The following is a 12,585-nucleotide window of genomic DNA, read 5'->3' as shown; positions in this document are numbered from 1 at the left end:
GCCACTCTACCTGGAGACGGCACAGGGCAAGCGTGTGGATTTGACCCTGGGCAGCTTCGTGGGGCACAAGGAGCCTCTGACGTTGATCGGCCTCTAAGTGAGGTGCTCCACTTGCCCACGTGGTTTGCATTGAAGAGTACGCAGATTTTAGGGTGGGTGTGGGCTGTTTCTTTTAAAAGGAGCCTCTGGGTAAAGCTTGACAAAAATCAAGAGGGGATAACCTAATTCATTTTGAAATTTTAAGGTTCTGATGACGGAAACAGCGGCTCCCTGGAGGAAGCCTCTAGAATCTTAGTTGTGGGCGTGAGCTGAGCCTGGGCAGAGCCCCATTAAGGGAGACGGGGCGATGCTGGTGGAGGCTGTGGGACCCTGAGCTGGCCAGGTTGGGGGACCCACCCAGGGGGCGAGATGCTGAAAGGGGGCCTGGGAGGCGGAGCGGACGATCTCGCTGACTTAAAGGGGGCCCGGCTGGGCCACTCCGCTTTTGTGCCCGGTAAGCCCAGGAGAGGAAAGCAGGATGTAATGCACGTGCTGGGTCCAACCAGGTGTCAGCCAGGGCGGCACGGGGCAGCTCAGGAAGCCAGCCGCATCTTTAATGCAAAAGACCTTCCAAGTGTCACCAACAGCCTTTCAGGCCCAGGGTCTCCGGAGGGATAACTTTTCGAAGCAAAACATAATCAGAACCAACAGGGAGGAGGGGGGCTCTTCCTGTTCAGGGCTGCAGAGTGATGTGTGTGGTGACTGCTGGGCAGTGGGGAGAAGCGGCCCTGGGAAGCGCCCGGCCATGCCCCGTAAACAAGTGTCCTGAGCGAGCAGCTCTCGTGGGCGCCTCTCGCTTCCTTGGGTGAATGTTAAGCACCTATGGGTGCAGATGAGATCCACATTGGAAGTTGGGTCCATTCCAGCTCCCGGCTCATAGGGCCACGGTGGGGCTCAGCCGGTGGTGCTGGGAGACCCTCGGCACACTGCCTGGCACACTCTTAAGTGCTTCGGGGGGCACTTGAAGTATAGACTCAGAATCTTCTGGAAGAAACCTCCAAGGCCAGCATCCACTCCACAGCATCTCAGACACAGGGTCTTATAGTTTCTGCCTGGGCATGTCTGGAAATGGGCCCTCACTCCCTCCCTGAGCAGCCTGGGGGAGGGGAAGGAAACCAGGGGTGCGTCCAGGGCCTTGCCTGCATGGGAGCCAGAGGTTGGGGATGTCTCTGACCTTGAAAGAAAACCAAGGCAGCTGGGCCTGACCCTTGTGTCTACTTCAAGCTGCCTCACGCCAACGCGGTGTTGCCTCTTACCTGCAGCGACATGGAATTCCCGTCCCAGTCACCCCCAAGAACCCGTGGAGCATGGACGAGAATCTGATGCACATCAGGTAAGACGTCGCCCACCTACTCTGCTTAGCGTCAGTGGGCGCCTGTCTGCGTCGGGCCGGGATGTAGTGGTGGCCCACACGACATGCGGTCCCTGCCCTTACGGAGCCCGGGGGCCTCGAGGAGGACAGGCCACCTCATTCCCAGCTCTCGCTGCAGCTCTGCTGAGTGCCAGCCGTAGATAAAGGGCACCTGGCCTCGGCTGGGGTGTCAGGGAGGGCTTCTCTGAGCAAGTGGCATTTGAGGTTAGAACCTTAAGGATGAGGAGGGACCGGCCGGGGCTCCAGGAAGGGCATCGAAAGCAGAGGGAACAGCATCTGGGAACAACCCTCTGAGAAGGCCCCCTGGATCTGGCGCCCTGAAGACTGAGGGAAGTGTCCCAGGCCCTCGCTTGTAGCCTGCAGCTCCCACGGCCAACTGCGGTGGCCCAGAAAGTTCCAGGCGGGCTTGGTAGCGGTTGCTTTGGCAGAGATAAAAGGACAGACCGGACTTACGTTGGGGGTAGGGGTGTCAAGGCTGTGTCCCTCTGCCCCTCTCCACTGACCCCCATCTTTCTTCTCCCCTACAGCTACGAGGCTGGAATCCTGGAGAACCCCAAGGTAATTCCCCATTTCCCCAAGCCGGCTGTCTAGCGGTGGCTGCCCTGTGCCGACACTGTCTGGTGTGTTTGTAGCCTAATTTGAAATTTCACGGGGGGCCGGGCGTGGGGCTGGGGCCGAGTCCGGCCTGTGTTCCCCGACCCTCCCCACCGGGCGCCCGGCCGCCTGGCCACTCCACCCTGCGTTTTAAGATCCACCCCCTTCTCTGGTGCTCTTTTTCTAATTGCTGTTGGGATGAATAGGAGAAGGAAATATTTCAGGGCAGCATAGAGCCAGAGCGTGATTGTGAGACAATAAAGAAGCAATTAGGCAGATGAGACACTTGTGGGAGGGCCCAGCCTGTGCCCTCTCAGGCCGCTGCTGCCATCGGGGGAGGTGGCACAGATCAGAGCCTCAGGACCCATTCGTCTGGGCCTGTGCCCGCCTGCGTCAGGCCGCCCTGATGCCCCTGTCCCCAGCCTCCCGGGCTGGGCCTCGGCCGTGTTTGAAGTTTAGGATTTCTCTCCCTGGGGGGTTTTCCTTTGTATCTCCCCCTGCCCGCCGTGGGAGATGGAGGAGATCTACCCTGGGAAGAGAAAAGTCTCTTTGTCCCTGAAGGACTGTGTCTCCATTGCCCGGCTCTGCCCCCCCTGCACCACCACCACCACCCCCCACACCACCCCCCGCGGGCGGCTGCTTTGGGGGTGGGGTGCTCGTCTGATGTTAGGGGAGAAGTGTGCTGGGAGGCCGGGCCTGGGGGGTCCGGGAAGACCAGCTGGAGTGGAGGAGGCTGGGTGCTTTGGGGGAGGTGGGGTGAGCTGGAGCCCTGCCTGGCCCCGGGTGGCTCCCCACAGGCACCAGGCCTCTTGGTCGGAGTTGGCAATAATATAACGCGTACCAGTGACCGTTTCTGGAACCAGGCCTGGCATTGGCATTTTCCCCGCTCACTTTCCTCCGCTGCTGCCTCTGAGCCTCCTGGTTTCGTGGGTGAGGAAACTTGAGGCCCAGGGAAGTGACTCGCCCCAGGGCACCAGCTGCTCAGCAAGGGAGCAGGCCTGGTGGCCGTGTCGCCCCATCGCAGGAGTGGCCCTCCGGCCTCTGTGGTTCCCCAGCGACCCGCACCTCCCTTCCGCACCCAGCTCAGCACAGCCGCGTTGCTCAGGAGAGCCTGCGCCTTTGTCCCCTGGGGGCTGCCTGCCGGCCCCGGGCTTTTCCAGTTCATGCTCTGCCGACCCCAGGGCACTCGGGCCAGCCACCCCTAATTAGGCAGTCAGCCAGTGCCGTGGGGGGGGGGGGGGGGCGGAGGGGGCTGAGCACGGCAGGCAGCCAGCTTGCAGGTGGGTGTCCCCCAGGCTCCAGGCCTGCTGGGCAACCATCCTACCGCTTCTGTAGCGGCCTGTGGCGCTCTCACCTCAGGACTGGGGGAGCAGAGCCAAGGCCAGAGGGGAAATCGCCTCTCAGGCAGTGCCGGGCAGTGCAGGTCCCCTCCCCTCATTAGAAATGAGGGTAGTGGATGGGTAAGTAAGTGATAAAGAGTGCATTTTTCAGGATTCTACCACCCAGTCAAGGTGGGAAAGTTAGTGCTTGGCTCCCAGAGATCTGAAATCTGGGTCTGAATCCTGACTCTGCTTCTATTGCTGTGCAACCTTGGGCAAGTTACCCAACCTCTCTGAACCTCTGACTCTTTATGCAAACAGTGGTCAATCACAACACCTCTCTCCTGGGGCATCGAAAGCACTTGGCCTGTTCCTAGCACAGGGCAAGGCCTCAATCATGGAGCCAGGGGTCCTGCCCTCCCTCCTCAAGCCAGCTAAGATTATTTGGGGAGGAAGGAGCCAAGGTTCCCTAAGGACCCCTCTCATCAGGCAGGAAATGCTGGGCTGCGTGTGAGTCGAGGGGGAGACAACATTCCCACTGAGAAGTGTAGGGCCAGGCAGAGGGACCCAGGGTCTGGCCCCTGTGGCCCTGCTTTCCCAGGCGGCTCCGCTGCAGGGTGCGGGCCAGGGGAGCCTGTTGTCCTCCCATTGCCACCAGTAGATCCCAGGAATGAGGGGGAAGCCGCTAGGCGCCCGGGGGCACTACTCTCCACGGTGGAGGAACGCTGTACCCCGGGCAGCCCCGGGCCCCTTGGAAGGTGCTGGGGAGACAGAGCTTCAGGGAACCGGTGCCCCCTCCCCCTCTCCAGAAAAAGCCCGAGACCTGCTGAGGGGAGGGTTCGAAGGCAGATGGCGGAGCCATTTTCTGCCTCCATGAGGGCTGATTGAAGGGCAATGAGGCAGCTAATGCGAAGAAAGATAGAAATTTACTTGCTTTAACTTCATACAGCCCACAGTGAAAGAGTGCATTCAGTTGCCGGCCCGCCATATCTGATGGATGAATAAACCATTTGCAGCATCGATCATGCCTGTACATCATGGTTTAGTTCATGGGCCATTTGCTTTCAATTTCTCCTTCTCGGCCCTGTTTCATGCTTTCTTTCGTCCTCTCCCCATCCCCCCTCCCACTCTCTCTCTCTCTTTTTTTTCTTCACTCTCTTCCCTCCCCCAACACACCCCCCCCCAAGATGACATTGGAAGTGAGCCCTCCCGCTGGGATGGATAAATAGATGTTATTGATACTCAGCAACAAACTATTTGTCATTTGAACTGGGCTTTTAGGAGGGAGAGTAAAAAGGAGGCAGGCGTGCGCCACCTTGGAATGCAAAGCCAATGTCTCTTTATTTCTATTTAGTTATTTTATTTAATCGGTGCCGTCAGGGTGTCAGAAGCTCCTACTTCCCACTGCAGAGAGCTGGGTTGCTGTTCCCTCGAGGGCTTCCCACCTCCTCTCTCCTTCCAGTGCAGACATTCTCATCCTGTTCGTGGCTCCGTCAAGTGTTTGGGAACTGATGGGCCGGCAGGCGCAGAACAGGTGGAGGTGTGGGGGAGGCGGCCTCAGGTGGAGGCGCCCGGGCTCTCAGCGCTGGTACCTGCTTTGAGTTCAGGCTGGGCTGGACAGCCAGTGAGGAGCCCCGGGCAGGTGGGAAAGGAGCTCTGGAGTCCTGTTGGTCACCCGGAGGTCCCAAGCCCTGTTTCACTTTGGCTTATGGCCAAGGATGGCCCTCGGGCCCGTCTGTTCCCAACGAATGCGGAGGTCGGCAGGACCCGGTAGGGCCTGGGGAGCTGGGCATTGCTCTGAAACCGGCCTGATGCCCGAGCTGTCTCTGGCCACATCCCTGGTGCTGTTGCTTGGCGGAGCGGCTGGGACACAGCATGGGGTGATGGAAAGAGCACAGGATGGGACTCTGGGGTCCTCGGGGCTGAGTCCCACGCCGACGGGGTGGGGTGGTATGATCTGGACAAGCGGCTTCTTTGCCTTTAGTTTTCCAACTGGTCCATGGAGGCATCAGGCTGGAGGTCCCTAAGGACCCTCCTCCTCCTTGGGTCTGTCTTGGAGGTCCGTTCTGGGTTCTTGTTCCTGCCCCACAAATGGAAACAGATGAAGGGATGCAGCTGGCCTCAAGCCACACAGCCCTTTGGAGGTGTGAGGGCTTCATCACCAGACCCATCTGGGCTCAGAAGTAAAGCTAGAAGGATCACCTGTCCCTGTTCGCCCAGGACTGGGGGGTTTCTCAGGGTATGGGAAGCGGGATGGTTGATCACACCCTGACATAGAACCAGCAGGCAAAGTGACCGCAGATGAGGGATCTGAGGAACTCCTGGCGGCCCCACCTCTCCTGGAGCAGCTCTTCTCGGAGGGTGGCATCACCAGGAGGCTGTCCCAGCAGTCCTGTCGCCAGGGCAGGTTACAGCGCACCAGGCCCTCTCTGGCATCTTCTTGGGTGATTTTCATGTCCAGTAAAAAAATATAAAAGTTGTCTATACATTTAAATTGTAAGGCAGTCAAAGGCAGGTATCATTTCCCCCCATTTTACAGATGAGAAAACCGAGGCTCGAACGGGTGAAGCAACTTGCCCAAGACCCCATAGCCTGAGGTCTCGACTCCTGGCTTTGGGGGTATTTTCCACCACTCTGAAACCCAACACATCATTGTTGAGGGCCTCGTGGGCTTCCTGCCCTGGGCCATGTGGCCCCCCACCTCCACACAGCATACAGGGTTGCACCTACAGTCCCCCTCCGCCTCTAGTTCTTCCTCCATAGGTGGGGTAACAGTACTTGACCTTCTTACCAAATGGGGCTGCAGAGAACTCAAAGGAAGCTGCAGTTGCAAAGTGGCATGGGAATGTTTGCAGGGTTTTGAAAGGCAAGATTTAAGGGACTGCACTTCCCAGGATGTCCGCAGGTGGATAACAGTGCTGGGCCCTGGCCTGCCCCCTGGGACGGACTTGAGCAGTCAGGCCCAAAGGGCCCCCGGCCCCCACCGTGGCAAGTGTCCAAGCCACAGCCTGGGGGCGGGGGTGGGGGGTGGGGGGCCAGTCAGGGCCTCGGGAGCGGGAGGCAGGAGGGACTTGGAGAGTTCCAGGCAGCCCGTGGCCCCTCCGCTGCTTCATCAAGACGAGGGAGAGGCCCGTTTTCCAACACGCCCAAGAAAAAAATATACATAAAGGTTGATGTGTTTTCAAATGGGTTTTTGCTTTGCTCTTCTCTTTTCTCCCTGTGAGTATTAACCTCGGGGACCCCGGGGACGGCTCTGCTCGCCAGAGCACCTGCTGGGGTCACGCGCAGTCATTAGCTTTGCGGTCACTGCAGAATAAACCCCAATTCCCGGTGCCGGGGAGAGCGTGTGCGCCTGAGCCGCTCCCGGGAAGGCCGCCTAGCGCCTCGCTCCCCCGAAGTCACGCTTTTCCTGCCTGACTGGCTCCTCCCGCTATTCTACCTCCAGCTGCGGGGGCGTCAAAGAAAAAGATGAGATCAAGTTGAGGGGAAAAATTGTCTGATTTCTTGAGCCCTTTGTTTCCCAGGCCCCTGGCAAGCGGGGCTGGCTCCGGGTGGGGGGCTGGGAGGGCCGCCGGACTGGCCAGCCGATGGCAAGCGCCAGCAGCGCCCTGGCTCTGGAGAGGGGCGCAGGGGGCTGCAGGCAGGGTGTCCAGGGGCCGGCATGGCACGGTTTGGCTCTGGTACACCGCCCTCCAACCTCTTTCTGTCTTTTGTCAGAACCAAGCGCCTCCAGGCCTCTACACAAAGACCCAGGACCCGGCCAAAGCCCCCAACAGCCCAGACATCCTTGAGATCGAGTTCAAGAAAGGTAGGTGCCCGCCTGTCGGGACTCCAAGGCGTGGACTCCTGGGGCCCTGGCTCTTTTCCCCTCTTTGCCCGGGAGCCTGGGCACGAGTCCTCTGCATCCCTCCTGTGTTCCTGGAAGCCAGGGTCCAGGCTGGGGCTTCAAATGTTCCCCACTGCCGCCTCCCCAGATGGCGTGATCTGTGGAAGCCTCCAGGCTTGGGAAGAAGCACCCTCTGCTGGTGTCCATCAGTTCGTGGGCACCAGGTCTGGAGGGAGCATTCTAGCCCCTGAGCAACCACTTGCCGACTGCTTTGGCCCTTTGGGGAAGTCACTCCACTTTCCTGGCCTCAGTTTCCTCATCTGTAAACTGAGGATAAAAGAGTATCCACTGCCTCGGGTTTTCATGGTATAGAATAAGATCTGGACGAGGTGTATCCAGCGCAGGGCCCTGCACCACAGAGGTGCTCAGCCAGTTATGAGTCTTACAGAGCCAGCCTCCGGCCCCCTGACCCCATAGCTAGTCCTGAGTTAGCTGCTTGATGCGTCTCCCTACCCCCCATCCTGGGTTCAAAGCTGCTGCCACTCTTGCTTGTGTCCTGATCTCCTCATCTTGTCTGCTACCATCAAGAAGTGTTTGCTGGCCTGAACTGAGTGCCTAGCCTTGAGCCTGGCACCAGGGACAACCCCCTTGCCCTGAAAGATGGAGGGAAAGAAAGGCATGCTGGGTAATGGAAGGAGCAGGACCAGGTTCAAGGTGAGGGCTCAGAGTGTCCAAGGAGAGGACTTTTCCAGGAGGCTGCAGAAATCGGAGAGGCAGAGACGGAGGAACCAAGAGGGGGCGTGAGGGCATCCCAAGCCCAGGCAGGGAGGCTGGCCCTTCTGTGCACCAGGTAGCTGCAGGGAGGGAGCAGAGGGAGGGGGCTCTGCAGAGAGGCCTTTCCCAAGGCACCTCAGAGACGGAGGATGGGGAGGGGCAAGCAGGGGCCCGGATAGATCCCCTGCTCTCACCTGCCAGTGTGACCTTGACAACCAGCTTCACCTTTCTGGGCGTCAGGCTCACTCCCCTGTAAAATGGGCCACAGAAAGGATGCTCGCAGGTGCCGAGCACGGGGTATGGAGTGAGGCGCTGGGAAAAAAGCCTGTTGGCACTTTAGTAAACTGCCTCCTCCCGGCCTTTCCCAAGAGCCTGACCAAGTCATAGGGCATTTTCATCGCTCCCCCCGCACCCCGCCCTGCCGCTGTCAGTTCAAACCCTTGAATTTCATGCCCCCTGGGGACCAAAAGCCCCTTAGTCTAAGGTCCCTAAAGGTAGCTGGAGCACTAAGTCCAGCTTAGGCCCACTCTCTCTGCCCCAGGGCTGTGCTGGCGTGGGGCCTCTTCGGGCATCATCTCTGAGAAGACGGTGAGATGAACCCAGGCTGCACGCCCCACCCCAGGTCCCCCGGAAAACTGGGAGGGCGGTGAGGGTGGGCAGGAGGCAGCATAGGGTCCTGAACACAGGCGCTGAGCCCGAGAAGAAACGTGATCCATTTTAATGATCTGGGGACTGTCTGGAAAAAAAAGAAAAAAGTAGACGGGAGGAACCCTCCTCGGCTACTCCCCATTCACTCTCTAGTTAATTTATTTGAAGTTTTAATCTAATTATTAACTATTTTAAAGGCTAAGAGGCTTTCTCCAGCAGCAGCACCAACAATGTCCGCTCCTCTCTGGGGCAGGCCCCATCCAAGGCCCCGCGAGGGCCATAATAGGACCCGGAGGGAGAGAAAGGGAGAGGGGAGAGGCGGGGGGTGGCGAGAGGGGCTTAAGGTTCATTATTGGGCAGACTTACATTTAATAGCAATTTACAACCAAGTTATAAAACCCCTGGAAATGGGGGTTAAGAATGGTGAGGCTGACAGCCCCTGAGCGCAGCCCCTCCAGGCGGCGCCCGGCTAATAAAGACTCGAAAGCCGCTATTGAGGCCTGATTGGCACCCGATGGCCGGCCACATGGTAATGAGCTGGGCAGATGGGTGGGGGATTAGCCGCCAACTTTGAACAGCTTTTCTTTGTCACTGTTACAGCTCTCTTGTTAGTCCTCTAATACATTTATTGCTCATTTCACACCGCTCGAGAAAGCGCCCCTTGCTATTCAGAGTCAACCCCGAACCCACACACTGCCCCCCTCCAGCCACCCCCCCTGACTCGGCCCTTCCCTCCCCGAGCGGCTGCCTCCCTGCTACCCTCCTGCCACCCCAGACCCAACTTCTCAGAATGCAGACGCCTCCAGCACCTTGCCTGCTGGTGCGGGCATCATTTCACCCCCATCAATCAGATGGCTGTGTGCGGGTCTGGGGTACAGGGTTGGGGCTTGGGGGTCCGCCTGACAGACGTGGCCGGGGGCCGTGCGTGTGCGTGCGTGCGTGTTTGTGTGCGTGTGTGCGTGTGTGTGTGTGAGCTCAGCCGCACCTCAGCCAGGTGCTCCCCCCGCCCCGTAACTGGTGGGACAGAAGGTACTCCCGGTTACTGCCTCGTAAGACAATGGTGGAGCGTGAAATTCAATTAGTTCAGGGCCTGGTTCCAATTTCACAGCCCCTAAATGCAAAAGGAGCAAAGAGAATGGGAAGGGTGGGGGAGAGGTTTTTATTGCATTTTCCCTTTCATTCTGGGGGGCTTTCTCTCCCCTTCTCTCTCCCCAGCAGGCCTCAACCTGCACAGGGCTTTTCAAGGAGTCATTTGGAGTCCATATCTGTCACATCCATTTAAGGCGTTTCGGGTGGAGGGAAGGGGCGGGGTAGCAGGCACAGGCTCGTCCGCTGAGCTCCAGCCACGGGCCCACTGCCCTCTCCTCCTGCCCTAGGGGTCCCTGTGAAGGTGACCAACGTCAGGGACGGCACCACCCACAGCACGGCCTTGGAGCTCTTCCTGTACCTGAATGAAGTCGCGTGAGTGCCCGCAGCCCTGCCCGGCCTCCTGGGGAGCCACCACGTTGGGCAAGCACCAGCCCGGACCACTGTGGGGGGGCTGATGGTCCCAGCCTGAGGCCGAGGGGCCAGGGAGGACAGGCCAGTGTCACGCAGTCAGCCTCGGCGCGGCCCCAGAGCCATGGGGTCCTCTGGTTCCGTGGGAGAATCCTGGTGGCCCTCAGCCTTGGAAGGTAACAACCCCAGGGGTCTACTGCCCCCTAGGGACGGTCCAGAACTTCCGAGCTCTCTACTGGATCTGAGACCAGGGTAGAAGGAAAGATGAGCAGTGGATAGGGCTGGGTGCCACGTGAGGCCCAGGACAGAGATAAAGGAAGTTGCACGTTGAACTCGCTGTGTGTCCTAGGATAGCCCTTCCCTCCTTGGGCCTCAGGTTCCCCATCTGTCCAATGGGTGGTTGGACCAGAGGGCCTGGCTCACATGTCCTCTGAGTCTTGGATCCCGAGCTGGTGCCTGACGCCCTGCCTGTGACCCCGAGTGGCTGGTTCTCCCCACAGGGGCAAGCACGGTGTGGGCCGCATCGACATCGTGGAGAACCGCTTCATCGGCATGAAGTCGCGGGGTAAGTCGCTCGCCAGCCTCAGGCGCAGGCCTCGGCTCCCGGCGGCCCCTGGCACCCCAGTCACATGTGGTGTTGCTCCTCCCAGGCTGACTTTGGGCGAGTCCTTTCACCCCGCCAGACTGTTGCCCTCCTGGGACTGATGTCTGAAGGCATCACGAGAAGAGCTGTCCCAGGAGCAGGGAGAGGCTCAGAGGAGAGAGGAGACGGGGGCCAGGCCTGGCGGTCGTGCTCTCCTGTGGCCCTGGGGCGGGTCGGCCAGGCTTAGAAGCAGACCGTGCAGGGCTGATTTCGTGGTCATTAAGGCTGCGTTGACGAGGCCAGCTGGCCTGGTGGGGTGGGAATCCCGCCAGGGGTGGGCGCTGTGAGCCAGCCAGGGCCTGAGGGCCTGTTCCAGGGTCTGGAGGGGCGTGGGGACGGGGCTCTGCCTTGGTGCTGAGTGGCTGCCACCTTGGCTAAGCTGCCCGGCCCATATCCACCTCTGGCTGGGCCTGGAGGGAGGATAGGCTGGTCCCCAAGCAGGGGCTCTGTCTCCTCTTAGCAAGCAGAGCCCCATGGGTCCCTATCGGTCACTCATCGTGTTGTCTGGACCACACCCTCCCCCATCCATATGAGGGGATCTCCTGTTCCCCAGTGGTAAAGCAACGCCGCGTGCTTCTGGACATCAAGATGGAGGGGCAAGCTTTCAGCAGTCAGAGTCCCTGGGTTGGGCACTCGAGTCTCTAAGCACCGGGGGTGGGGTTGAGGCCTCTTGTGTGGGCAGGTGTTTAACTCGCTTTGCTTAGGGTCAATTTAGAAGGATGACACAGCCAGATAAAGCCAGGCCAGGGTATAGCCATGGCCCTTTGTCTTTCAGGGTGTTTTTACTAAGATTCTAAACTCCAAAGAGAGCCGATGGCTGGATTTCAGCGGTTAGAAAGGGCACTGGTCGGGAGGCAGGATGCTGGGGCTTTCATGCCAGGTTCGCTGTGTCTTGCTAGATGACCTTGGACTTGTTATCGCTGGGCCTCAGTTTCCCCAGGTGTAATGCGGTAGGCATGGGGATGGGAGCTGGATCATTCTGGCTCTGACCTGTTTGAATTTATCTCAAAAGGGGAGGAAGGAAGGAAAGTGGCTTTCCCTCTTTCGTGTGTTTTTTCCTCTTCGACACACATATACTCTGTGAGAAACAACCTAATTGAAACTCTCTCGGGAAGGCCTTGTGGAGAACAATATTACTAATTAGCTGCTCCCTTTTATCCTCACTTACCTTTGTATCTTACCTATATTAACATCTGATTAAATGTCGCTTTGTCTCAGTCTGCCCTTGGGAGCCAGCACAATGCAAACTATACAAGGCAGACCCTGGAGGGACCTTGGGGAGCCAGAGACCAGCACCCTCATTTTACAGGCGGGGAAACCAAGGCTCGAAGTCACAGGCACCAGGACCAGGACTGATGTCCAGACACAGAGAGGCATGGAGTGGAGGGCTGAGAGCTTGAACTCTGCTAGATCGGGGTTCTAGCCCATGTGTAATAGCAGGAAGTGGCCTAGGGGAGGAACTTCATAGATGGCAGCAGCCCCACAGGGATGCTGAAAGGGCAAAGGCAGCCTATGCCCTCTGGGTACCGTCCAAGTGGCTCAGAGATGTCCACTCTGCGCCTATTGTCACGTCCCTCCCACGCCCAAGGCAGGCATCACTAATTGACTGTGGATGTAGATCAGTGCTGCTGACCATGGAAAGATAAGGGCTGGCCTGAGGTCACTCTGTGAAATGGCACGCACGTGAACTTGAACAGAAGGAGGTAGTCATAAAGGCGCGAACTGGGCTGATCTGGGAAGACGTCCTGAAAGAGGTGGCAGGAGAATAGGCTTCAACTGGTAGAACGTGGAACAGAGTGGAGTGGGAGCCTTCCAGCAGGAGTGGTAGAGAAGGTAGGAGGAGCCCCAAGTGGCCAGCTGGGTGGTGGGTTGG

General features: G+C 58.8%; 1 protein-coding gene across 2 annotated transcripts in view; it reads left to right on the top strand.

The window, feature by feature from the left end:
- Positions 1–12,585, top strand: part of ASS1 (argininosuccinate synthase 1) — a 50,874-nt gene that overhangs the window by 21,139 nt on the left and 17,150 nt on the right. For both annotated transcript variants that reach the window (XM_067742950.1, XM_067742951.1), the window contains exons 7-11: positions 1,302–1,372; positions 1,939–1,969; positions 7,042–7,132; positions 9,949–10,033; positions 10,570–10,634. In XM_067742950.1, coding sequence (XP_067599051.1) covers positions 1,302–1,372; positions 1,939–1,969; positions 7,042–7,132; positions 9,949–10,033; positions 10,570–10,634 — 343 coding nt within the window. The remainder of the gene's footprint in view (positions 1–1,301; positions 1,373–1,938; positions 1,970–7,041; positions 7,133–9,948; positions 10,034–10,569; positions 10,635–12,585) is intronic.

The sequence above is a fragment of the Pseudorca crassidens genome, chromosome 7, assembly GCF_039906515.1.
Source record: "Pseudorca crassidens isolate mPseCra1 chromosome 7, mPseCra1.hap1, whole genome shotgun sequence".
NCBI lineage: Eukaryota > Metazoa > Chordata > Mammalia > Artiodactyla > Delphinidae > Pseudorca > Pseudorca crassidens.
Note: the sequence above shows the minus strand (reverse complement) of the source record. Positions and strands in the feature narration are given on the sequence as shown.